The 25,438-nt window shown below is 46.2% G+C and overlaps 1 protein-coding gene across 5 annotated transcripts; it reads right to left on the bottom strand.

Moving 5' to 3' along the window:
• Positions 1 to 9,636: 9,636 nt before the first annotated feature.
• Positions 9,637 to 21,309, bottom strand: FUS (FUS RNA binding protein). Of its 5 annotated transcripts, none has more exons than XM_021714439.1 (15): positions 21,198 to 21,309; positions 19,632 to 19,656; positions 19,388 to 19,542; positions 18,201 to 18,342; positions 17,805 to 18,002; positions 17,120 to 17,320; positions 15,532 to 15,566; positions 14,053 to 14,085; positions 12,606 to 12,709; positions 12,035 to 12,164; positions 11,089 to 11,190; positions 10,829 to 10,952; positions 10,411 to 10,511; positions 10,133 to 10,280; positions 9,637 to 9,834 (listed from the first exon to the last, which is right to left on the bottom strand). In XM_021714439.1, the coding sequence occupies exons 1-15, from the start codon at positions 21,208 to 21,210 to the stop codon at positions 9,795 to 9,797; spliced, it is 1,551 nt and encodes a 516-aa protein (XP_021570114.1). In that variant the 5' UTR covers positions 21,211 to 21,309; the 3' UTR covers positions 9,637 to 9,794. The 5 variants fall into 5 exon arrangements, with proteins under 5 accessions (XP_021570114.1, XP_008060248.1, XP_021570116.1 ...); XM_008062057.1 differs by having other exon boundaries at positions 17,120 to 17,324; positions 17,815 to 18,002; XM_021714441.1 differs by having other exon boundaries at positions 17,120 to 17,324; positions 17,824 to 18,002.
• Positions 21,310 to 25,438: the final 4,129 nt, after the last annotated feature.

Below are 25,438 nucleotides of genomic sequence, written 5' to 3'. Positions count from 1 at the left end.
AAAAAAAAAAAAAAAAAAAGAAACATCTTTCAACCTCTGTACAAGTACCTTGCACATTAAAAAAAAAAAATACATGGTAGCTGTTACTATCGCCACTGTTTTTTTTTTTTTTTTTTTTTCCCTGAGTCACAGCTTCACACTTTGTCATCCAGGCTGGAGTGCAGTGGCACAATCATGGCTCACTGCAGCCTCCATCTCCTGGGCACAGGTAACCCTTCCGCCTCAGCCTGCCACATAGCTGGGACTACAAGAACATACCACCATGCCTGGCCAATTTTTTCATTTTTTGTAAAGATGGGGTCTTCCTATGTTACACCTAGGCTGGTCTCAAACTCCTGGGTTCAAACAATCCTCCTACCCTGGCCTCCCAAAGCACTGGGATTACAGGCATGAGCCACTGCACCTGACCAGGTTTATTGTGTTGCTTTTTTTAGACTTCATAGGTTGCCTGAGCTCAGATTCAAGATGAGCCTGGGCAACGTGGTGAGACCTCTCTCTCCAATTTAAATCAAAATATTAGCCGGGCATGGCAGTGCGTGCCTGTAGTTCCAGCTACTTGGAAGGCTGAGACAGAAGGATCTCCTGAGCCCAGCAGGGCAAGGCTGAGGTGGCTGTGAGCATGCCACTGCACTCCAGCCTTGGGCAACAGAGTGAGACTCCAACTCAAAAAAAAAAAATTATGGGAGGCTGAGGCAAAAGATCAGGTTGAGGCTGCAGTGGCCACCAGCGTGCTACTGCACTCCAGCTTGGGTGACAGAGAGACTCCAGCTCAAATAAATAAACTTCATAGGAGCCTGAAGGTTCTCGTGAGATGGAGGCGCAGGTAACACAGCCTGGCATGGTAGGCAGGTACCCTTGAAGAATAGATACAAAAACCAACACAGGCCTGAAGCAAGGAGGTGGTCTTAAGAAAAGCTTCCTTATATATAATATAAAAAATATATATATTGGGGCCTCATTTCTCCTTCAGCACAGGGGAGGAAAGAACTCTGTTCTACTACAATCTCCTCAGATTTTTTTTTTTTACTTGGAGTCTCACTCTTGTCACCCAGGCTGTACTGCAGTGGCACGCTCACGGCCACCACAGCCTCCACCTACTCGGCTTGGGCCATCCTTCCGTCTCAGCCTTTCAAGTAGCCAGAACTACAGGCGCACGCTACTAAGCCCAGCTAATTTTTGATTTATTGTAGAGACCAGATCTTGCCAAGTTGCCTGGGCTGGTCTCGAATCCACAGGCTCAGGCAATCCACTCGCCTCAGCCTCCCCAGGTGCTGGGATTACAGGAGGAGCCACCGAGCCCAGCCAAGTCTGTCACCCAGGCTGGAGAGAAGTGACAGTCACAGCTCACCAAAGTCTCAACCTCCTGGGCTCAGGCAACTCTCCCACATGAGCCTCCAGAGTAGCTGGGACTGCAGGCACACACAGCCACACCCAGCTGATATTATTTTTTTTGCAGAGACAAGGTCTCACCATGTTGCCCAGCATAGTCTCAAACTCCTGGCCTCAAGGGATCATTCCCACCTCAGCCTCCCAAAGTGCTGGGATTACAGGTATGAAACACTGCATCTGGCCAAAGACAGTTATATAGCTAAAAGACACAGGTTCAAATCCCAGCCCCACCTCTCACTAGCTATACACTTAAGCATCCCCTCAAGTGAGGATAACAAGACATACATAACTCATCACCTAGCAGCAACTGGCCTATAGCAAGGACACCTAAGTGTTACCAAGTACATCCTCCAGGATGTTTTTGTCCATAGTTGCCCAAGGCTTACAAATACCATTTGAGGGCCTGTACTGCCCCAAGATCAATCAAGAGTGCCCCTCCAGCACCACCAGCAGGATCATTCTGTCACTCAGTCCTGATTGTTATCTTGATGGTTCTGGAAGGCCCACCCCAGTTCAGACCACCTCAGACAGCTCCAGCATCTTGGAGTGCATCCCCAGTATGCAGAGCAGTCCCCAACCACATCAAACAGCAACATTCCTGCCAAGCCCCAGAACTGGTTTTCAGAGGCATTCAACAAAGTGAGGAACAACTCATAGAGATGACTAAATAATTCATAAATTTAAAAAATACCAGCTGGGAACACACCTCTAATCCCAGCAAAGTACTTTGAGAGGCCAAGGTGAGAGCATTGCCTGAGCCCATGGGTTCAATACCAGCCTCGGCAACTTGGTGAGACATCTCTAAAACAAATAAAAAAAAAAGCTGGGCATGGTAGCACGTGCCCTGAAGTTCCAGCTACTTGGAAGGCTGAGGTGGAAGGATGACCATATCCCAGCAGGTCGAGGCTGCAGTGACCAAGAACATGCCACTGCTGGTGGCGGGGAGCAGTCACTGCACTCTAGTCTGGGTGACAGAGTGAGACTTCAACTCAAAAAAAAAAAAAAAACTAGAACAGAAACAAACCTGGAGGACCATCCCACTTTTCTGACGCCATGCAGAAATGTCCCCCACCCAGCCCCTGTGCCAAGGACTCCCTCCAGGATACTCCAGATCTCCCACACCAACAAAAATCCCAAAGAAAAAGAGAATAGTATCTGATACAAATGTTTTTTGCTCAAAATCTCCCATTCAAGCTTTACACAACATAAATAAGCAGCAGAGTCAGGCATGGTGGGTCACATCTAGAATCCCAACACTTTGGGAGGCCAAGGCAAGACTGCTTGAACCCAGGAGTTTGAGACTAGCATGGGCATCTTGGTGAAACCTCAACAGTAGATCAGAAGAATTAGGCGTGGTGGCACTTGCCTATAGCTCCAGCTACTTGGAAGGCTGAGGTGGAAGGATCACCAGAGCCCAGCAGGTCAAGACTGCAGTGGCCGTGAGCATGCCCCTGCACTCCAGTCTGGATGGCAGAATGAGACCCCAACACAAAACAAAAATTAATGCACATTTTGGGTCCTGGACCTGAGTTAGAATTTTTTACTTTTTACTTTTTTTGAGTTGGGATCTCACTCCGTTGCCCTGGCTGGGGTGCCAGCTTCAACCTGCTGGGCTCCGGTAATACTTTTCCACCTCAAGTCTTTCAAGTAGCCAGAACTACAGGCACACGCTACCAGTCGTTTTTTGTTTTTCTTTAATTGTAGAGATGAGGTCTCGGCAAGTTGCCCACACTGGTCTCAAACCCACAGGCTCTGGCAATTCATTCACCTCGGCCTCCCAAAGTGCTGGGATTACAGGCTGAGCCACCAAGCCCGGTCTAGAATTCATTTTAACAAAACTGCCAAGTGATCCATAAACATATCCAAGTTAGGCACACATAAAATAATCCACTTATGCTCAGGAGTATGATCCAAGACTCCCAGTGGATGCCTAAATTCACAGGTATTACTGAAAACTATCTATCTATCTATATATCTGGTCATGATATATACCATAGATACATGTTTAATTTATAAGTTAAACACAATAACATATATGACTATGGTCTATTTATCTTATTGTACTGTTCTCAAACCATGGAAAATGAAACCACAGACAAGACTACTATATATTCAAGTTGGGAAGAATTTGATTCCAGCCATATCAGACAGACACAAGATTCAGAGACCTTCCCAAATAAATGGGGATTTGCTTTGTTTTCTACTCAGAAGACAGTAAACAGGATAGGTCAACTCCCTCAAACTCTGAAAAAGCAAAGCCAAAAAGCCCTTTATGTTGGGGACCTAACAACTGGGTCCCTACTCCCAAAGGGCTGCACTGAAGCCTTAAGAACTTCTTACTCAACAGCTACAATGAATTTGTGCAACTGTGCCACACTGCCACCCCTTGGTGAGGTATGCATGGGAAGGATGCCACATGGAAAAGAGCTTTGCTCCCTTCAAAGGTCATCTTTTTTTTTTTGAGTTGGAGTCTCACTCTGTCACCCAGACTGGAGTGCAGTGGCCGCTTCCAGCCACCGCAGCCTCGACCCGCTGGGCTCCGGTGATCCTTCCGCCTCAGCCTTCCAAGTAGCTGGAACTACAAGCGCGCGCTACCACACCCGGCTCGTTTTTGATTTATTGTAGAGATGAGGTCTCGCCAAGTTGCCCAGGTGGGTCTTGAACCCACAGGCTCAGGCAATCCACTCACCTCGGCCTCCCAAAGTGCTGGGATTACAGGATGAGCCACCAAGCCCAGCCTCAAAGGTCATCCTTATACTGACCTCTACCTTGCCCCCTTCACTTGTACCTGTGTTCTCCAAAGACGCCTAGCTTGGCTCCAGATTGCAGCCCCAGCAATGTTTGGCACAACACATCCTCAACCTCTTTTCCTGCTTCCTTCCACGCTCATTTCCTGCTTCTAGTCCCTGCACTGTTAACTGTCAATTGTTTAAAGGAATCCTCCCCAGCACTTTATACCACAATTTAGGACTAAAGCCACAATCCAAGGAGCTGAGAACACATTAATCAGAGAGCACTATTTCTTCAAGCTCCAGACTCTTCACAAACTATATCCTTTCTCCAAGTCTGTTTCTGTGTTAAGGGAATTTTTCTGTTAACACCAGATTTGAGAATCCAATATTTATATAACAAAAACCCTTAAATCAAACGTGCTACCAAGTTTGGTTTAAGGGTTTTTGTTATATAAAACTTCCTCAGTTTTTATATGCCAGTACTATGATTATATTTGCATAGGGAGGTGAACATAGTTATTACAGAAGCTTCCTTCTAGGTCTAAAACTTTCTAAATGGCCAGGCCCAGTAGCATGCATCTATAGTCCCAGCTACTCAGGAGGCTGAAGTGGGAGGATCACTAAAGCCCAGGAGTTCGAGGGCAGGCTGGGTAACATAGTAAAACTCTTTTTAAAAATACCTGAAGTGGGCCAGGTGCAGTGGCTTACACCTTTAATGCCAGCACTTTGGGAGGCTAAAGTGGGAGGATCGCTTGAGTCCGTAAGTTCAAGACCAGCCTGGGCAACATAGCAAGACCTCTACAAAGAAAAAAAAAAGTGGACATGCTTGTAGTCCCAGCTACTCTGGAGGCTAAAGCGGAAGGACCCCCTGAGCCCAGGTCGAGGTTGCAGTGAGCTGTGACTGTACCACTGCACTTCAGCCTGGACAAGAGAGTAAGACTCTGACTTTAAAAAAAATAAGTGTTAAAGACAAAGAGAAATAGGGTTGTTAAGTACAGAGAACTGAACGGTATAAAAGGGAGCCTGAGTTGCATGAAAACTATTGGGGAGGAATAACTGCAGATGGAACCCCATATCCCACAGAGTTTAGCCTCTCTTGCAGACTAGTAAGACCTGGCTATAGACCACACAGTACAGTTAAAGGTAAGAAACACCATCTCAAGCCGGGCTCAGTGGCTCAGCCTGTAATCCCATGATTTTGGGAGGCTGAGGTGAGTGGATTGCCTGAGCCCGCGGGTTCGAGACCCACCTGGGCAACTTGGCGAAACCTCATCTCTACAATAAATCAAAAATTAGCCGGGTGTGGTAGCGTGCGCCTGTAGTTCCAGCTACTTGGAAGGCTGAGGTGGAAGGACTGCCGGAGCCCAGCAGGTCGAGGCTGCAGTGGCCGGGAGCAGCCACTGCACTCCAGTTTGGGTGACAGAGTGTGACTCCTACTCAAAAAAAATAAAAGAAACACCATCTCACGTTAGTTAGAATGTCTTTTCTCAACAGATGAAAGACAGCTGTTGGTGAGAATGTGAAGAAGCACTTTGGGAGGCAGAGGCAAGAGGACTGAGTCCAGGGGTTCAAAACCAGCCTGGACAATTTGGTGAGATCTATACAATACGTAAATTAGCCGGGTGTGGCGGTGCTCGCCTGTTTTCAGCTACTTGGAAGGCTAAGGTAGATAACCTGAGCCCAGCAGGTCGAGGCTGCAGTGGCCATGAGCATGCCACTGCACTCCAGTCTTGGTGACAGTGAGACCCCAACTCAAAAAAACAAAAAAAATCACAGAAGTAGCCAATAGGAGTCACCAGGTCAGAGATGTTGGTCAAAGGGTACAAAATTTCAGTTAGGAGAAATAAGTTCTGGCAAGCTACTACAAAGCATGACTATAGCTGACAAGAATGTGTTGTTAAGCTGATTGCAGTGGCATGCACCCAGTCACAGCTATGCAAGAGGCTGAGGGGAAAAAGGTATCCTTGAGCCCAGGCGTTCCAAGAATTCAGCCTAGGAAACAGCAAGACTCCTATCTCTTAAAAATCATGTACACTTCAAAACTGCTGAGTGGTTTTAAATGTTTTCACTACCGAAAGTATATGGATATATTAATTAGCCTGATCATCCCACCTATTGAAATACCACACTGTACCCTATGTATACACAACTAGTCTATTAAAATATTTTTTTAATGTTAAAGGACGATACTGGAAATAGGAAGAAACATTCCTAAAGGTGGACTCAGTGTGTCAAGTCTCACAGGGGCTGGACCCTAGACCTTAACTCCTAGTCAATCTACCCACCACTGACTTAAATGCAGGCCTGAAACCCAGGAAAACTATTGGGGAGGAATATTTGCAGATGGAACCCCACATTCCACACCGAGTTTAGCCTCTCTTGCAGTCTAGTAAGACCTGGCTGCAGACCACATGATAGACAATTAAAGATAAGAAAAACCAGCCAGGCTCGGTGGCTCAGCCTGTAATCCCACGCCTTTGGGAGGCTGAGGTGAGTGGATTGCCTGAGCCCGTGGGTTCGAGACCCGCCTGGGCAGCGAGACCTCGTCTCTACAATAAATCAAAAAGTCAGTCGGGCATGTGGCGCATGCCTGCAATTCCGGCTACTTGGAAGGCTGAGGTGGAAGGATCGCCGGAGCCCAGCAGGTCAAGGCTGTGGTGGCCGGGAGCGGCCACTACACTCCAGTCTGGATGACAGAGTGAGACTCCAACTCAAAAAAAAAAAAAAACAAAGATAAGAAAAACCATCTCACATTAGTTAGAATGGCAGGCTAAGTACGTGATGGGGGGAAATTTTGAAAGACTGAACCAAAGAAAAGGGCACCTACAGCATACCCAGCTAGCCTGCTGCAACTCACAAAAACAGGGCACCAAGAACTTCAAGACAGCAGACTGTTTCAAAGGAATACTAAGGACTAGTCTACAATTCCTACCAACTACAAAAACGTGACTGGCTGTTACTATAGAATGAAGCAAAGAGCACAGGGCCCAAAGCTGAATACCATTGGCTTTACAAATAATGACCAATGACCCGGTACCAGAAGCAGCTTTTCAGACACATTTTCTCTGCTGTCAGTTGTCTTCATACATTCTCCTCGAAAAGCCTTTCAAATTGGATGACACAATCAGTCACCTGGGACCCAATTCTTTTATTTAAAATAAAGGCCAGTCAGGCTTTGGGAGGCTGAGGTGAGTGGATTGCCTGAGCCCGCAGGGTCAAGACCCGCCTGGGCAACTTGGAAAAACCTCATCTCTACAATAAATCAAAAATGAGCCAGGCGTGGTAGCGTGTGCCTTAGTTCCAGCTACTTGGAAGGCTGAGGCGGAAGGATCGATGGAGCCCAACAGGGTCAGGGCTGCAGTGGCCAGGAACGGCCACTGCACTCCAGTCTGAGTGACAGAGACTCCAACTCAAAGTAAATAAATAAATAAATAAATAAAGGTCAATCACTAAAGCCCTTTTTTTTTTTGAATCAGAGTCTCACTGTCACCCAGGTTATAGTGTAGCAGCACACTCAAGGCTACTGCAGCCTTGACCTGCGGTGCATGCCATCATGCCCAGCTAATTTTTTATTTATTTTAGGTCTCACGAAGTTGCCCCAGGCTGGTCTCAAACCTCTGGGCTCAGGCAATCCTCTTGCCTCCGATTCCAAAAGTGCTGGGATTACAGGCATAAGCCACTGCACCCCTCCAGTAAAGTCTTTTGAAGGACACAAGAACCAGACATTAACAATCCCAAGAAGGGTCTTACAAGGAACTTCAACCTCCTTCACTGCTATCAGTAGGTATCGGGGGTCCATAACCAAACCCTAAGATTAGAACCCTACTAGGTGAAGCAGCAAACAGTGAACTACTCAAAACATCAGATCAGACCACTCAAACCAAACACCATTCAAGAAAACAGCAAAGGCAGAAGAGAACTGCTGCCATACCTTGGCTCTAAATCTGAGGCTTCTCTACACGAACTAAGTCCAATAAGCAAAGTAAAGCAATGCCTGGAAGAGCCACTTGACTTCCCACCTTGGAGTCCTGGGCACATCTGCAAGCCAAGTTTCTGATGGCAGCTGTCTTACAAACTAACTTTTAAAGTGCCGTAACTAAAGCTTCTCTTGGCTGGAATTTTAAGTTCTGTATAACAAAGTCATGCTAAACAATTGGTTGGCAGGTCTGGGCAAGTTTACAGAAACATGGCAAGAAGCTGAAAGGCACTAGTCTAAGGCTTTCATTAACCCTTCCCCTCTCCCACTCAACATTCCACTAAAAGGAAGACTTTCCACTACCAAATCTAAAGGACTCAGGCTAAAATCTCAAAATATCAATGACCTCAAGCCCTCTGGGTATAAGCAGGATGTGAAAGTGACACAGCAGGTATCTGCCCAATCCCCATTAACCAGGAAACTAGGAGGCCACTTGCCTCCTATAAAATAGAAGGAACTACCTCTACCTTCCTTTTCCAGCAAACCTTCCCCTCTATTGCCACCTCTTCTCAAACCCGAGCCTCTTCTTCTCCCAAACTTGGTATCCTCTTAAAACCTAAGTAAACAGTTGGGGATATAAATTTATCCCCTTCAGGACCTCCTGCACAATGGTTTCAGAATGAAAATGCTACAAAACAGAAATAGAGTCAGGCGAGAAGGAATCAATTCCAGCTTTCCCATCTTCCAATTCTGAAAAAGCAACTTAACTCATGTACTTCCTTTTCCGCTGTAAAATGAACAGCCTACTTGCCCAGAGTTGAGGATTAATCATGACTCAACTCCACAGAACTCTGGCAGGCAGCAGGCATTAACTTACCCCTTTCTGTGACAGGTTTGGCTGGCTAAGTGTTCCACATCATGGTCAGATTTAAATACTGCCCCAAAAGCAAACCTAATTTGAGCTTCACCTGAAGAGTGCCCCAAGAGCATCCCAAGAGGCAAGGTTTCTTAAAAAGGGTCTAACTGCCATAAAAAGCAAACTAGCTGGGAGCGGTAGCTCACGCCTATAATCCCAGCACATTGGGAGGCAAGAGGCGAGAGGATTGCCTGAACCCAGGGGTTCAAGACCAGCCTAGACAACCTGGAGAGACCTCATCTCTACAATAGATCAAAAAATTAGACAGGCCTGTAGTTCCAGCTATTTCCAAGGCTGAAGCGTAAGGATAGCCTGAACCCAGCAGTGTGCCACTGTACTCCAGCCTGGGTGAGAGACCAGTTAAAAAAAAAAAAAGTAAACTAAAACCAGCACGCACATAAATATGGAAAAGAACAAACTGCCACATACTTGGGCAAATCTGGGACAACATTCATGCATCACACGTATTCATTTCTCATTTACACATCCAATTCTGCCATGACAGAAAGGTTTATCTCTACTCTCAAGGATACCACTTGATCTTTTCTCCCCTGGATCAAGTATCAAACACTATTCCAGCAGTTCCTGCTGGGCAGGATTTTCTGCAAGAGGAAAACTCCCCACATTCCTAACTGAAACATCAATCCTCCAGGAAAGTGATGGGGGGGAAGAGGAACAAAAAATTTAACTAAAACGATGGTTTTTAATGGGAACCAGAGGTATGGTTACAATTACATAGTCTGACACAAAAAACCATGGGTGATCAGGAGTTGGAAGGTTACAAAATAACAAGGGTAACACTGGGTACAGGAAAAGCTGTTCCAGAACCTCAGGAGTCAGGCTAATACGGCCTCTCCCTGCGATCCTGTCTGTGCTCACCCCTGCAAAAAAAAAAAAACAAAACAGTAGCCATTAGGTTTGAGTTCCCAGCTCACCCAACACTCACATCTCAGATATCCCATCTGACCCTCCTACCCAACCAAGCAAATACCCATTAAGTAGGCTAGAAATTCACTCCCCTCCAGTAATTTTCCTTCCCTCCCTCCCTACCCACTAACTATAATCTCTGGCCTTTTTAATCTAACCCTCAAAATAAAAACACTTTCTCAACGAAGGCTTGTTATCCCGTGGCCCCTGTCCAACCACTCTACTTTTATTTTAATTTAAAGTAGCACTCACCTGGAATCCATCTTGCCAGGGCCAAAGCCACCTCTGTCCCCACCACCCCGGCCCCCTCGGAAGCCCCCACGGTCCCCGCCACGGCCCCGGTAGCCGCCTCGATCATAGCCTCCTCTGCCACCACGACGGTCATCTCCATAGTTACCCCCTAGGACAAAAGAAATTGATCTATCATATCCCCATTCTTTTACCTTCCCCACAGCCTCCCTGCTTAAAAGTTAACAACTTTTGGGTCCCAACTCCTTATCACCAGCTCCTCATCACTGCCTCTTTCTTACCCATATGAGAGCCTCCTGGTCCCCCTCCTGGGCCATCTGGTTTAGGAGCCTTACACTGGTTGCATTCATTTCTCCAAGAGAAGTTCATGTTCTCACATGTACTGAGGAAAAGGAAGACAGTTAGTATGGAGCAATGGGGAATAGCAAAGACCTAGAATTATGAAGATACTCTAGTGACCTTAAAGAGACAGTGAGGAAACAGGCTTCAGAAAGGAAAAAAAGAACTAAAAAACTGTGATAATTTCACCCAGTCCACTTTCACACTATACCAACCTTTCCTAAATAAGCTTTCTGCTAAATCTATCCCCAACAGTGTGGTCTTGATGTTCTGTAGTTTGGAAAACACTCATACAACTTTACTAGAATAGCAAAGAGCACACATGTAAGATGACTAAGGAAAAAAAAAAGCTTCACTCACGGATTAGGACACTTCCAGTCACCAGCTCGTTGCTGTCCTCCACCACCACCTCCTCCACTGGGAAATCCTCCCCGGCCACCACCACCACTGCCACCACCTCCATAGCCTCCACGACCCATGGGTCCTAGTGAAGATAAAACAAGTATGGGTCTGTTCTCCTTCTAAGTTGGGTTAACCCAATCCTTTTCATACAAGCCCTTACCATCCTCTACACCCTCCCCACCACCTCTTCACAACAGAAGCAGGTAGTAGCTCCTCACCTCCTCGCCCTCGGCCTCCACGACCGTTGCCACCACCCCGATTGAAGTCAGCCCGGCGAGTAGCAAATGAAACCTTGATAGGATTCCCGGAGAATTCTTTACCTAAAAAAATAAAGGAGCCGGGCTCGGTGGCTCAGCCTGTAATCCCGCGCCTTTGGGAGGCTGAGGTGAGTGGATTGCCTGAGCCCGCGGGTTCGAATCCCGCCTGGGCAGCGAGACCTCATCTCTACAATAAATCAAAAAATCAGTCGGGCATGGTAGTGCATGCCTGTAATTCTGGATACTTGGAAGGCTGAGGTGGAAGGATCGCCAGAGCCCAGCAGGTTGAGGCTGCGGTAGCTGAAAGCGGCCACTGCACTCCAGTCTGGGCGACAGAGTGAGACTCCAACTCAAAAAAAATAAATAAATAAAAATAAATAAAGGAGGTATAAAAAAACTTTTGATTCATGAACTGGTGATTCAAAAACACAACTGGTACAATCTAAGAGTCCATCCTGAGAAAGTTTATAATCTAATGAGACATAAGCAAAAATAAACTACTAGCCAAGTGCAGTGGTTCACGCCTGTACACCCAGCACTTTGGGAGGCAGAGGCGAGAGGATTGCCTGAGCCCAAGAGTTCAAGACCAGCCTACATAACATGATGAGACCTCGTCTCTACATTAAATCAAAAACTCAGCCAGGCATGGTGGCGCATGCTATGATTCCAGCTACTCAGAAGGCTGAGGCGAAAGGATCACCTGAACCCAGCAGGTCAAGGCTACAGTGGCTGTGAGCATGCCACCGCACTCCAGCCTGGGCAACAAAATGAGATTTCAATTGGGGGAAAAAAAAAAACGAAACTACTGAAATTGCAGCTAAAGTGAAGTGTTGAAAGACTCAAAAGAAACTCAAAATGTTAGCCACTCTATCCCCACCCCCACCTCTGCCAGCTTTCTCATACATACCATCAAACCAGTCAATAGCTGCTTTAGCAGAAGGTGGGTCATCAAAAGAGACTGTTGCCTCTCCCTTCAGCTTGCCAGTTTCCCTGTCTGTGTACAAATTAATCATGGGCTGTCCCGTTTTCTTGTTTGTCTGAAAAAAGCAAAATGAGTTCATATCAAATTTAGAGGTTACAGTACATCCTTTCATCTTCCGTCTCCAGGACCCAAGATGTATCATTTCCAAGCTCTAGTTCCCTTCCAGTTACTTTTTCCTATCTCCCAAATAAGTTAAAGCTATGGTCTACAACTGTTTCTCACTTCAATACTGAAAAAGAAAACTAAAGGTTATTTATGCAGAGAACAAATCCAAGAATTTAAGGCACTCCCTTATCAACTATTTTTTTAATGCTAAGACATTATTTCTTTTAGAAAACAGCAACTGAAGTTCTTTCCCCAACAAATTAAAGTGGCAACGACCATTAAGATTTTGTTTTTGCTGCTGGCAAGCAACCACTAAGACTTGATTCTACTAACATGTGAAATCCAAAAACCTTCAACAATGATAAAAGCACCCACACCGCTGCACAATTACCTTAATAATACCAATCTGCTTGAAGTAATCAGCCACAGACTCAATTGTAACATTCTCGCCCAGGCCTTGAACGAAGATGGTGTTATTGTCTGAATTATCCTGTTCTGCTTGTTGAACACAGGAGGAAATGCGAATTTGGAGACCAAGAATAAAACAAAAGTAAAAATAAAAAAGAAGTTTAAGAAAAGTAAACCAAGCGACTTAAGAAACATCTGAGCTCTCAAGGGGAAAAAAAGGCTGAAGGACTTAATATCGATTAAGCAGCCAAACTTAGTTTAGGTAACTACTTAAGAGATCTACATCCCTTCTTTTAATATGTCAAGCCATGTTCATAAACTTTAGGTTTAGTTTTACAACTATCCTTTGAAACATTAATACACAGTATAGAAACCAGAGCTCAGGAGTTAAAACTACCCAAGACCACACAACAAAGTATACTAGTATCTATCAGTTTTCAATCAAAGAAAGAAATCCATGGCAAGAAAGAAATCCATTTACATTAAAATCTAGTACACAAACATGAAAACAATCAAAACAAAAAATGCTTCCCTTTATGTAATGCCACTAAGTCTTTCATTCACTAGTTTTGTTCACCAACTTGGACATAGTCCACATTTTTTAAAACCACTGCTTTACACCAACAGTTCTGGAGTGTTGTCCACAGATGTATGAGCATCACCTGGGATTTGTTAGAAATGCAGAACCTCAGGCTCATCCCAGACCTAAATTGCTAGGGGAGGAACCCACAAATCAGGCATCTGACATAACAACAGAGGACCTCCCCTCCAAAAAATGAAGAGACCCCCTCACAGTACACTTGTAAATTGTTCCTTCAGATCAAATAGTCAAGCAAAGTTTTTATCTGGAAGTTTTGAGAAGGTTGCGTCATGATTTGCAGAAGAAAGATCCCAAGTTGTGGCAAATAGGTGACGATGCACCTGCCCACACAGTGCTGAGTGTTAGCAGTTTTTGATCAAATATGACTTGACCTCAACACCCTACCCTCCACCCTCCCTACTCACCCAATCTCACCCCAAGCAACTTATTTTTGTTTTTCCAGAAGAAAAAAGTCCTCGAGGTCCTCAAAAGGAAACATTTTGCCAATATAAAAGAGGTAAAACAAAAAATGGCAGATGCACTAAAAGGCATCAAAATTGTCGAGTTCAAACTATTTTGAGCAACGAAAAAAGTATCAACAGGTGTACTGCATCAGAATACTTTGAAAATGACTGAAGTATAAACATGTAAGAATACACAATTTTTTACAAATAGATTCAGGTTTTAGGTCCCCCTTCGTATTCATTTATGAATTACTGCTAACTAAAAATACACCTATACTCCCTTCTCAACCAATTCTTTTTCATTTTTCCTTCTATTAGTTTCCAAGAACATCCAGGAATAGTTCTGATATCACTTTGGCCACTCTTTATGTAACCTGCGGACTCACCAGAGTCATGACGTGATCCTTGGTCCCGAGGGCCTTAAGCGACATGGAAAAAAAAGAACAAAAACAAAAACAAAAACAAGGAAAAGAGCCGTTAGTCACCAAGAAAAAAAGACAAGGAAAAAAATTAACACCAATTCCACAACGCTTGCAAAATATCAGGTAAGTGCTCACAGCCTCACTCCAAACCCTGTCCTGGGTTGCCTGCCCAGAGGAGAAAATCCTAGGCAGGGCTGGGGAAGACACAGGCCCCTTAAGATCTGTAACCTGAGTCCCCAAAGAGACAACTCCACACTTCCGAAAATGAGGCCTCCCCCAGCTCAGGCTGGGAAATGTCCTCAGCACAGATGAGGGAGAAAGGGGAGACCCATTAGTTAACAAACCAACTCACAGCTTGGCCCTATTCTCTCACCCCAGAGAGATATGGGCTCACCACCAGCAATGTGATGTACATCCATTCACCAAAGACACTTATCCCTTGTAAAACAATTTTTAATTTCATCTTTAGAAACCATTCTTAAAACCATGTTGTTTCCCCAAAACCACATGAAAATAAAGAACATACATAGCAGCTATGTTTTAAAAGCATGTCCCAGGGAACAGATCAGAAATCTTATTTCCATAATGCAGCCTCTATTTTCCAGAGACCATCTTTGACCAATGTTTATCTGAATTTGCCATATATAATTATTGTACCCACACACAATGACACCTAAGTCATGAACCCAAGCCTTTGGCGTTAAATGTTGAGACAATCAAGAAACCTTTTATTAGTTAACCAAACCAGAAAAGTTCCAGCTTACTGGGAGACTTCTCAAATTTGCCATTTTTCCATGAATTCAGTTTGTGCAGTTTAAGACCTGGTTATTCCCATGAGCCACACATACTCCCAATCTTTCTTGAAGTAGTCCACACCTTCCTTCCCAGAGCTAGTTTCCATTTGCCCATTCGAGGTAAGTCCACATATGTAGAAATGCATTGACACCACTCAGTACCAACTTCACCATCCTCAGGGCAGAGCAATATTTCACATCCCTCTCCCAAAATTAAAGCATTGGAGGTACACATACACACACACACACACACACACACTATACGCACGCGCGCGCCTTGGACAACAATCAAAAGGACCCTAAAGCCAAGTTGGTACCATGTGTTCCAGCACACACTCTCCAGTTTTCTCATGATGGTGATCACTAAGCGCCAGGTGTGGCAACAGCCCTATCAGAGGCCTACGAGAGCCCTTATTAGTCTGGGTCAAACCAATTTGGTAACAGATGACTGTTGAGTCCTTACCCTGCCTGCCTCCAGGTTAGCACACAACTGGCAGCAGGTGGCATTCTACCCCACCCCTTTCTGGAGGTGGTTCTGGACACTTTAAACCTTTGACACTTAAATTAACACGCTAAAAGACATCTGCAAATGAACAATCAGACAAAGCATTGCTGGGAGTTGGGAATTTTGGAAACTCTGTTCACTTACCACCAAATTTATTGAAGCCACCACGGTCACTTCCGCTGGAGAAGACAAGTTAGAAGAAAGGACATGAAGCTTCCAACGGCTACAAAAGGGTGTTTTTTGATTTTGTTTAACATTCCCCAAACATGGGTAGGTGTTTTCGAAAAAGATACAAGTGGCTACTAAAATACATCCCTTCCTGAACACCCCTTGTCTGACCTTTGAGCATGTCACACACACGTGTGCAGTTTCTCAGACACAAGTTTTTAAAGATTTTGCTTTAAAAGGTTATGTATCTACTTCCTCTGGGAAAAAAATGACCCATTTTCCTTGGCCGTTCCTCCGATGTAGCAGATGTTTTTTTCCTCTTGTCGCAAGTGGTTGACAACCCAGTAGTTGGTTTAAAAACCCTACCCCAATTTACCCAGAAGACATTTCACACCAGGCTGGGGTAGCCCTGAACACGTTTTTGTGGTTTTTGCTTTGAAAGCAGCAAGCAGACCCAACCCCATTCCATAAAAAGTCAAAACCAAAGGCAATTTCCCCTTAAAGCAAGACAAACTTAGCTAAGCCCTGACCTAACTACTGAGCTGTTTTTGATCTCCCCCCACCCCCGGGGTCACCCCTTCTACACTGCGAGAAGAGCGGAGTATTTTGCAATGTCACCTTTCATACCTGTGGCACATAAAATGCAGAGCAAGTTAACAGTCACATAACAGTTGTTTTTCTTTTTAAAGTTTTGCATTAAACACACGCACACAAGAGTTCTCCTTATTTTTGGACGTTTTTGAGACTGCCCCCACCCACCTCTGAATACTTACCATATGCAAAACTCACTTTAAAAACCTACATTTTGATATTCCTCAGAGTAGGGTCCTTCAAATCATATTTACCAACAGATTTGACGACTGTTTTAACATCAAATCTAAGGTTTTACTTCAAATCAACTTCAGTGGGAAGGGAAGAGGGTCCAGTTGGACAAGTTGATGCTTTAAATAACCAAGGGAAGGCAGACAGTGGAACAAATTGGTGGGATACCACTGTCAAGCGTATGTCTGCACACTTCAGTCAGATGACCCCGTAAACCAAGTCACACACAATATCAGTGTCAAATTAGTGCAAATCAAGCTCATGGATTCAAATGACTACAGAATACGGGAAGAGTAGCCAATTCCTGGAAGCTAAAGTCAGGTTAACCATTACCAACTCCTTAGAGGACACACGGGAATACACATACCACGATTCCCTACTATTTCCCAGGAGTGGGATCATCGGTTTCCCTTGCAGAGAAAGAAGTCTTTACTTCCATGTTTCTTGCCTAGGATATCAATGCCTCCAATCCATATATATCAATGTATTTTTTCTTTTTCTTTGGAAATAACTGTTAATACTCAAATCTCTATTCAGTGGTGTGGATGGGAGTTTCAGATTCCCACGTTCTCACAAAAATGGGGATGTACAAAGAAACAATCACTGTTCCCAAACCAAAACCCTCACAGATCCCTAGACAACAAGAACACTAAACCATGCACTAGGGACTGGATTCAGGGGAGATTCATGCAACCCTCCACACTCCCCACCGAAGATACTCCCTGGCTCACAAGACACCTACCCCATGCCGCCTCTGCCTCCACGGCCACCTCCACGACCTCGGGGTTCATAGCCACCACTGCTGCGGTTGTAACCACCGCCACCGCCCCTGCCGCGGCCCCCACGGTCCTGCTGTCCTCCCCCGTAGCCGCCGCCACCACTCTGGTCCTGATTGCCATAACCACCACTGCCACCACTCATGGAAGACTGATCTTGGCCATAACTACCTGTTTAAAAAAAAAAAAAGACTGTACAGTAGCACAAATAGGTTCAACCACGCCAGGGGATAAGGGGCAAAAGAAACCAAAAAACAAAAAAGCACCCTTTTGGATAAGAACCAAACAGCAGAAAGCAAATCCCTATAGAAAATGTGTGCACCAAGTATGGTGGCTCACACCTGTAATCCCAGCATTTTGGGAGGCAGAGGCGATAGGACTGCCTGAGCCCAAGGGTTCAAGACCAGCCTGGGCAACTTGGCGGGAGCTTGTCTCCACAATAAATCAAAAAACTAGCCAGGTGTGGTGGCACACACCTGTGGTTCCAGCTACTTGGAAGGCTGAAGCAGAAGGATCACCTGAACCCAGCATGCCAAGGCTGCGGTGGCCATGAGTGTGCCACTGCACTCCAGCCTGGGCAACAGAGTGAGACTCCGACTCAAAAAAAAAAGAGAAGAAAAAAGAAAATGTGTGTAAGACAAAGCTGAGGACACATTCTCACCTCCACCGCCCCCTCCGCCACCTCCACTGCTACTGTTGTACTGGTTCTGCTGTCCATAGCCCTGAGGGGGGTTATAGGAGCTTTGCTGCTGTCCGTAGCTTTGCGGCTGTCCACCATAGCCAGACTGTTGGCCATAGCCCCCACTCTGGGGCTGCCCATAGCTGCTGCCCTGAGAACTGCTACCGTAACTAAAGAAACAAACAAAAAGTCAAAACCCCAGCATGCTCAAAATTCCTTTCACTTTTAATACATCCAATTCTCTGTACCCAACAGAGACTCCCCCACCTCCAATTACACCTCATAAGTGTCTTATTGCTGGTCACTTAATCATTCATCAATTCACCCATCCTCTTTCAGGCCTCTCCCCTCCCCTCAAAACACATTACCTTCCCGAGGTGCTGCTGGGAGTTGGTTGCTGACCATAGCCAGGGTAGGAGGACTGCTGCCCATAAGACGACTGGGAACTCTGGCTACTGCCATAGCTACTTGAGCCATATCCCTGTGGAGTTGACTGAGTGCTATAACCTGCTACAAGGAAAAGAAAGTCACAAAAGCTATAAGGAAAGAGAAAAGGTAGGGAATGGGCTGAAAAAGAAATTATACCTAGTATTCACCCATACCTGAAAAGTCAGCTTCTGAGAAGCTGTTAATCTTACAACTTGTAGTCAAAGGTAGTTACCCTTCTTTTAAACCTTAAGGTTAACACTCCAAATCTACCCACTTTTTAGGACAGTTCCAACTTCATCCCACCTATTTCAAAGCTGCCTTCTGATGGCAGCCCTAAAGATCCCATTAACAGCATTTTAATATGCTAGTACTGTATACAGTATATTCAGGACAGTCTACGTTCATTATTTACAGTCAAGGCCTTAGGGCAAATTCCACCATCTCATGTATCATGTACCATGATGAATGCCAGCCTGACTTCAAAGTATTTTCATGCAACCCATTCGCCCCATATAAGAACCAGCCTAAAACTGTTTCACCCTTTAGGAAAAATGCCCGAAAAGGGAACCAGGAGGTCTAGCATAAACAGAAAAGTTAAATGTCAAAACAAGGTCAGAAGCTATGGCTGATGCCTGTGAGCCCAGTATTCGTGAGGCCCAAGCAAGAGGATTGTTTTGAGCCCAGCCTCAAAAAATTATCTGGGTGTGGTGGCGCATGCCTGTATTCCAGTTACCTGGTTGGGAAGTTGAGGCAGAAGGATCACCTTAGCCCAGGAGATCAGGGCTGTGGTGAGCTGTGAATATGCCACTGCACTCCAGCCTGAGCAACACAGTGAGACCCCAACTCAAAAAAAAATCAAGTTTGCTTTTGAGGTGGGTTCTCAATATGTTTCCCAGGTTGCAGTGTAGTAGCTATTCACAGGCATAATCATAGAGCACTGCAGCCCTCAGGGGATCTCATAGCAACCTGCTCATTTTTGTTTGAAAAAGCTGAAATTCTAAGGAGTTTTAACAATTATACACTGGCTAGGGGAAAAGAACTATGGGAGTTAACATTTCAGTGCTGCTCAGATTTAAGAAAAGCAACATTCAGAAAGAGACAGGGTGACCCACTAAGAGAGACTCACTGTTCTGGGTCTGTCCATAAGAAGAACTATAGCTGCTCTGGCCATAGCCTGAAGTGTCCGTTGACTGGCCATAACCACTGTAACTCTGCTGCCCATAGGGCTGACTGCTCTGCTGGGAGTAGCCCTGCCCAGGCTGGGTAGGGTAGGCCCCATAGCTGATTAAAAACAAAAACAATGCTATCAGAAAAAGATACTTTGACTATCTTTGCCCCTTACAACCCTGAAGTCCAAAAATGGCACTCACCTTTGGGTTGCTTGTTGGGTATAGTCTGCAAAAGGAAAAAACAATCAAGTTATCTTCAGTCGCCACTCGGAAAGAGCAGAATAAAACTAAATTCCTTAACTCAATCACTAAGGACTCCAGATCGAGAAAATGGACAAGACTATGCTGCAGGAAAGGGCATAAAATTCCCCATGTGACACTGGTTGAGAAGAGCAAGCTGGCAAATCAGTCGAGTAGTCTTACAATAAAGAAAAGCAAAGTAAATGCAAATGTCTACACAGACCAAGAAGCCTTGACGCAGAAAAACCAAGGGTCTTGGTGGACAACTACAACTTTCTGAAAACTCAAGTCCTATCAGGAACTGCTCTAAGACATTTTACACACAGTTCATCTTCACATCCTCCTATGAGAAAGGCGTCAGAAGTCAATATAGAGTAACTCACTACTAAGCGGCACAGGTTTGAAAATCCAAGACAGCAGTGAGAATGTGGCCTCCACTCTCAACCCAGACCCAGAATGTCTCAAAAGGCAATTCTTCACCCTTTGGCCAATCTTGGAGACAAAGTTTGCTTTCAATGCAAAGCAAGGCAACCAAGACGAGAGACTCTTTTGACCCCAAACGACAAAGATCTTCACCGAAGTGCTGGCCCCAAGTCAGCTGGTGCAAGTCAGCTGGTACTCAAATCCCTAGCCCGGGGGGACTTCCGTTTTCATCGACCCTGCCTTCCTTCGAGCTGTGGGGAGATCGGGCGAGCCAAAAGAAACGAACGCGCTTTTTAAAACGCCACGTTAAAGATGCACTAGCAAGACCAACTCATCCAATCTGTACATAAAACGAAGCGCTTTTCCCGCAAGAATAGGCACCGAGAGAGGGTGTGGCCTCGGGCAGCCGTTCCTCTTGGTTCCCAGCACAGAGGAAATAAAATTAGGCGGGAAAGCCCTTGGGCCCGGTCCCCGAATTCGATGGTCGATACCGTTAAGTGGGCGCATGGTCCCGATCCCGAGCCTCCGCCCTCGGCCGCGTGGCAAACGAGGCGGGAACGGTGGCCCCGCCCCTTCCCGAGGGACCCCAGGGCAAGGCTTACCACCGGACGCGCCGTGCGGAGTCGTCTGCAAAGGGTCTCGCGACAAAAAGCTGAGCCAACACGAGGCGGGGAAGGGGATACGCGCCGCGAGAAGGGGGGAGGGGCCAGCAGAGCGCGTGCGCGCACTGAATGCCCGGATGCAGCACTGCGACAAAGCGGGCCCGAGCACGGGCCCAGGAATACGTGGGGGGGGGGGCCTAGGCAATGGAGGCCGGCTATTTCCACCCTTATCTCACGCTTCAAATCACCAAGAAGCGTCCCTCTCAACCCTCATCTCCAGCAAATGGGCTGCGAAGGGAAGACTTCCCGCCCCGCGCGAGAGGCGCTAGGGAAGCGAAACAAAATGGCGACATCCGCCTCCCCCTTCCACCCTTCTCCCGCTGCTTCCCGCCGAGTGGTGCTGGAAGATCCTACATGCGACCGCCACCCTGGTCCTACCAAAAATCCGAGGCCCACCTAGGAGACCTCAGACTGGCGCGCCACCGCCGCCTCGCGCCCTTACCGTTTGAGGCCATGTCCGTGCACGCGCGCACAGGCCGACAAGCAACTAGACTCCACCACGACAGAGCGCCGCCGCCTCGAGGACTGAGCAGCCCCGCCTCCTGCGTCGAGGTTTATGTGCGCCTCCCCCGCTTACGTACCGCGGAGGAATGTACCAAATGCGAAAAGAAAAGGAGGAAGAGAGACCGGACTGCTACCACTTTCTAGGGAGTGTAGAGGGTCCGAGCAGAAAAAAAAGGAAATCAAATTGACTAACTAAAAATCATCTAATAAGACACATGTAATCGTATTTTTTGTTAAATAACTCCTGGTTCCGCTGCAAGACTAGCCCACTATCCGCCTCCCCCTCTCCAAGGGCACAATGGTATGGTCTGACTGCCCGCTGGGGGCGGGGCGAGGGGCCCCTACAGACGGAACTGTAGTCAAAGCTGCGAGTCTCCGGGTGGGAATCGAAATTCTTGTGGCTGGCCCCTTTCGCTGGGCCTCACTTTCCCTCGGGGTGCCGAGTTCCTGCCCTCCATTGCCCTTGTGTATCGTACGCGTCGTCCCTCTAGCCCCCAGCCTCCTTCTCTGAGCTCGCGTTCCTCCCCCGGCAACACACGCTTTTTCTCCCTGCGTCTTGGTTTTCATCGTCTTTCAGGGTTGCCTTTCCTTTAGTCCTTATTGGGGCTTGTGGATTGTGACGTCTGACCTGAAAGAAAGCATGGGCATTAGCCTGGACCCCTGGCGCTAGTCTGGTCCAGCTCTGAGCGTTCACCCAAACCCTCCCGGCTTTGCCAATGACAAGTCGTGGGACGGAAGAGCCCAGGCCATCCCTGGGCCTCAGAGCACCGACATTGTATTGAAGGTCCCAGCCTTTTACAATTTAGGACCTACTTTTTATTTTTCTGAAGCCCTACCAAGAAACCAGTGGAAATCCCAGAAATAGAACATTTATACGAGGCTTAAATGGTTTTAAGATACACGAATAATTTTGTTCCCATCACCATCCTGTGAAAGAAGTTAAGATATTTCCATTGTATAGATAAGAAAAGTGAGACTCACAGAGACCAAGTACAATCCCTGGTTATACGGGCAGCTAAGAGTCAGGAGTAGTGATTCAAATCCAGGTTTGTGAGCCTGGGAAACACTCTTTTTGTCGGTTGCTGTGTCTGTTTGTTTATTAGAGGCTGACTCGAGACTGGAGTGTCATGGCGCAATCATAGCTCACTGCGGCCTCAAACTCCTAGACTCAAGTGATCCTCTTGCCTCAGCCTCCCGAGTCCACCACTACCCTCGCTATTTTTTTTTTTCAATTTGTAGAGACAGGGTCCTGCTATGTTACCCAGGCTGGTTTCAAACTCCTAGATTCAAGCTATCTTCCTGCTTCAGCCTCTCAAAGCACTGGGACTACAGACATGAGCCACACCTTCTTGAAGGGCAAAGGAGGAAGAATAAGCTACATCCCTCTCCTCAGGAGTTCACTGGCTTGGGGAACAGTGTGGACAGATGGTGAGAGTGCAGCCTTTGGGGCCAGACACAGGCCAGCTCACTCCTGTAGCATGTCTTGGTGCAAATTAGAAAAAGGCATCTTCTTTTCCAGGCAGAAACAGCCCTTGCAGGGCCAAACACTTCGGGAAGAGAGCAGGGGCTGGATTTCACTAAAACCTGGATGGCCTTTTGGCTGACAACATAATGCAGGACAAAACCTGCACAATCATAAGCAGACTCCCTGGGGTGTAAGACAAGCCCCCTATTGGACCTCACTCAAAACAAGAATAAAAGAAAGCAACTTCCTAGTTCTGCTATGAATATTACCGACACTTCCATCTACAAATCACCCTTAACTGGGCTTAGAACACAGTAGGCATAAATAAATGACCTTTCTCTCTTGCCCATCCTTCAAGATATACTGCTTTAAGCAATAAATAATTGCTGTATTATTTCCTTGGGCAGCATCCAGGACAGGAAGTGCCCCTGCCCGCATGGAGTCCACTCAGGTTCTGTGTCTCTAGGAGAGGTTGTCATGGTAAACAGACTGGGAAAGTAAATGCCAGCAGATAATTGGCCTGCGCTAAGAAAAGACCTGCTTGGACCAGCCAGAGAAGGGCAACACAGTTTGCTGGGTCTGAAGGAGAACTACAGATAGTCTTCCAGGAGGCAGAGACAGGAGACAGAAAAAGGGCACCGGGCAAGGAGTTTGATGGTCATTGTGACAGGGTGGGAAGTTGTCTCATCATTGTACCAGAGCCACTTCCAAACAGGTTAGGGACCTCAGGGGAAGAAACTGGGCATCCTGGTACCTGGTTCACAAAAAATGTAACATAAAAGGCTCTGTTAGTGGTTCTACATTACTTGTCTCTTTCAAGGGCTCAGGGCTCCAGGATCTCTAGCTCAAAAGAAAAAAGGAAGAAGAACCAAGAAAGGATAGCAGTACAGGGGCTTCCTGGCAAATATGCAAAACATTCAGAAAAACATGTTTATGCGTGACCCAGCAAAGAGATTTGAATCCTTATGTGCCAAATATACATGTATTTTTTTTTCAGATTCATTTGCAAATTTTGACGGGAAGATCCATGTCAAACTACTGAGAAGGGTTCTCCTGACTTTTTTGGTGAGGCAATAAAATGAAAATTACATGTATTTTTCAAAATTGTATTAATGGATATCTCAAGGTAAATTTTTTTTTCTTTGAGTCAGAGTCTCACTGTTGCTCAGGCTGGAATGCGGTGGCACACATAGCCACCGCAGCCTCAACCTGCTGGACTCAGGCGATCCTTCTACCTCGGCCTTCCAAGTAGCTGGAACTACAGGTGTATGCCACCTTGCCCAGCTAATTTTTTGATTTATTGTAGAGATGAGATCTTGCCAAGTTGCCCAGGCTGGACTTGAACCCCTGGGCTCAGGCATTCCTCTCGCCTCAGCCTCCCAAAGTGCTGGGATTACAGGCATGAGCCAACGTGCCAGGCCTTCAAGGAAAATATTTTTTTTTTTTTTTTTTTTTTTTAGTAGGAGTCTTCCTCCGTCACCCAGGCTGGAGCGCAGTGGCATGTTCATGGCCACTGCAGCCTCAACCTGCTGGGCTCAGGTGATCCTTCTGCCTCAGCCTTCCAAGTAGCTGGAACCACAGGCATGCGCCACCATGCCCAGCTAATTTTTTTATTTATTGTAGAGACGAGGTCTCACATACTGCTCTGACTGGTCTCAAATCTTGAGCTCATGCAATCCTCTCACCTCTGCCTCCCAAAGTGCTAGGATTACAGGCATGGGCCACCATGCCCAGCCTAAGGGAACCATCTTGAACAGCATGATCCACTTACATTATTTTAAATTCTCTAGGAGTTACATTTTTAAAAGTAAAATGGTACAGTGGCTCACACCTGCAATCCCAGCACTTTGAGAGACCAAGGCAGGAAGATCGCTTGAGCCCAGGAGTTCAAGAACAGCCTAGGCAACATAGTGAAACCTTATCTCTACAAAAGTCAAAAAATTAGCTGGGAATGGTGGCACACACCTGTAGTTCCAGCTAATTGGGAGGCTGAGGCAGAAAAATCGCCTGAGCCCAGGAGGTCAAGGCTGTAGTGAGCTATGATCATGTCATTGCATTTCAGCCGGGGCAACAGAATGAGATCCTAACTAAATAATAATAATAATAATAATAAATATGTCGGGTATGGTGGCTCAGCCTGCAATCCCAGCACTTTGGGAGGCTGAGGCAAGAGGATTGCCTGAGCCTGGGGATTCGAGACCAGCCTGGACAACTTGGTGATACCTTGTCTCTACAACAAATCACAAAAAACTAGCCGGGCATGGTGGTATACATCTGTAGTTCCAGCTACTTGGAAGGCTGAGACGGAAGGATCACCTAAGCCCAGCAGGTCGAGGCTATGATGGCCAAGAGCATGCCCCTGTACTCCAGCCTGGGCAGCAGTGAGACTCTGTGAGATTCCAACTCAATCAATCAATCAATCAATCAGTAAAAAGTAAATAAATTAATAAGATATTTTACAGTCGTTAATTTTTTGTACTAAGTCTTTGAAGTCTGGTAGGTCATGAAGATTAGCCTAGCCAAGCTACACACACACACACACACACACACACACACACACACACACACACACACACACACACCCCTAGAAGGACATCTCTTGGAACTTCTACAACAGATTTGTCTGATTCTTTTTTTTTGAGTTGGAGTCTCACTCTGTCGCCCAGACTGGAGTGTAGTGGCCGCTCCCGGCCACCGCAGCCTCGACCTGCTGG

The sequence above is a fragment of the Carlito syrichta genome, unplaced genomic scaffold (genome assembly GCF_000164805.1).
Source record: "Carlito syrichta isolate Samal-C Ts95f unplaced genomic scaffold, Tarsius_syrichta-2.0.1 Scaffold305649, whole genome shotgun sequence".
Taxonomy (NCBI): domain Eukaryota; kingdom Metazoa; phylum Chordata; class Mammalia; order Primates; family Tarsiidae; genus Carlito; species Carlito syrichta.
Note: the sequence above shows the minus strand (reverse complement) of the source record. Positions and strands in the feature narration are given on the sequence as shown.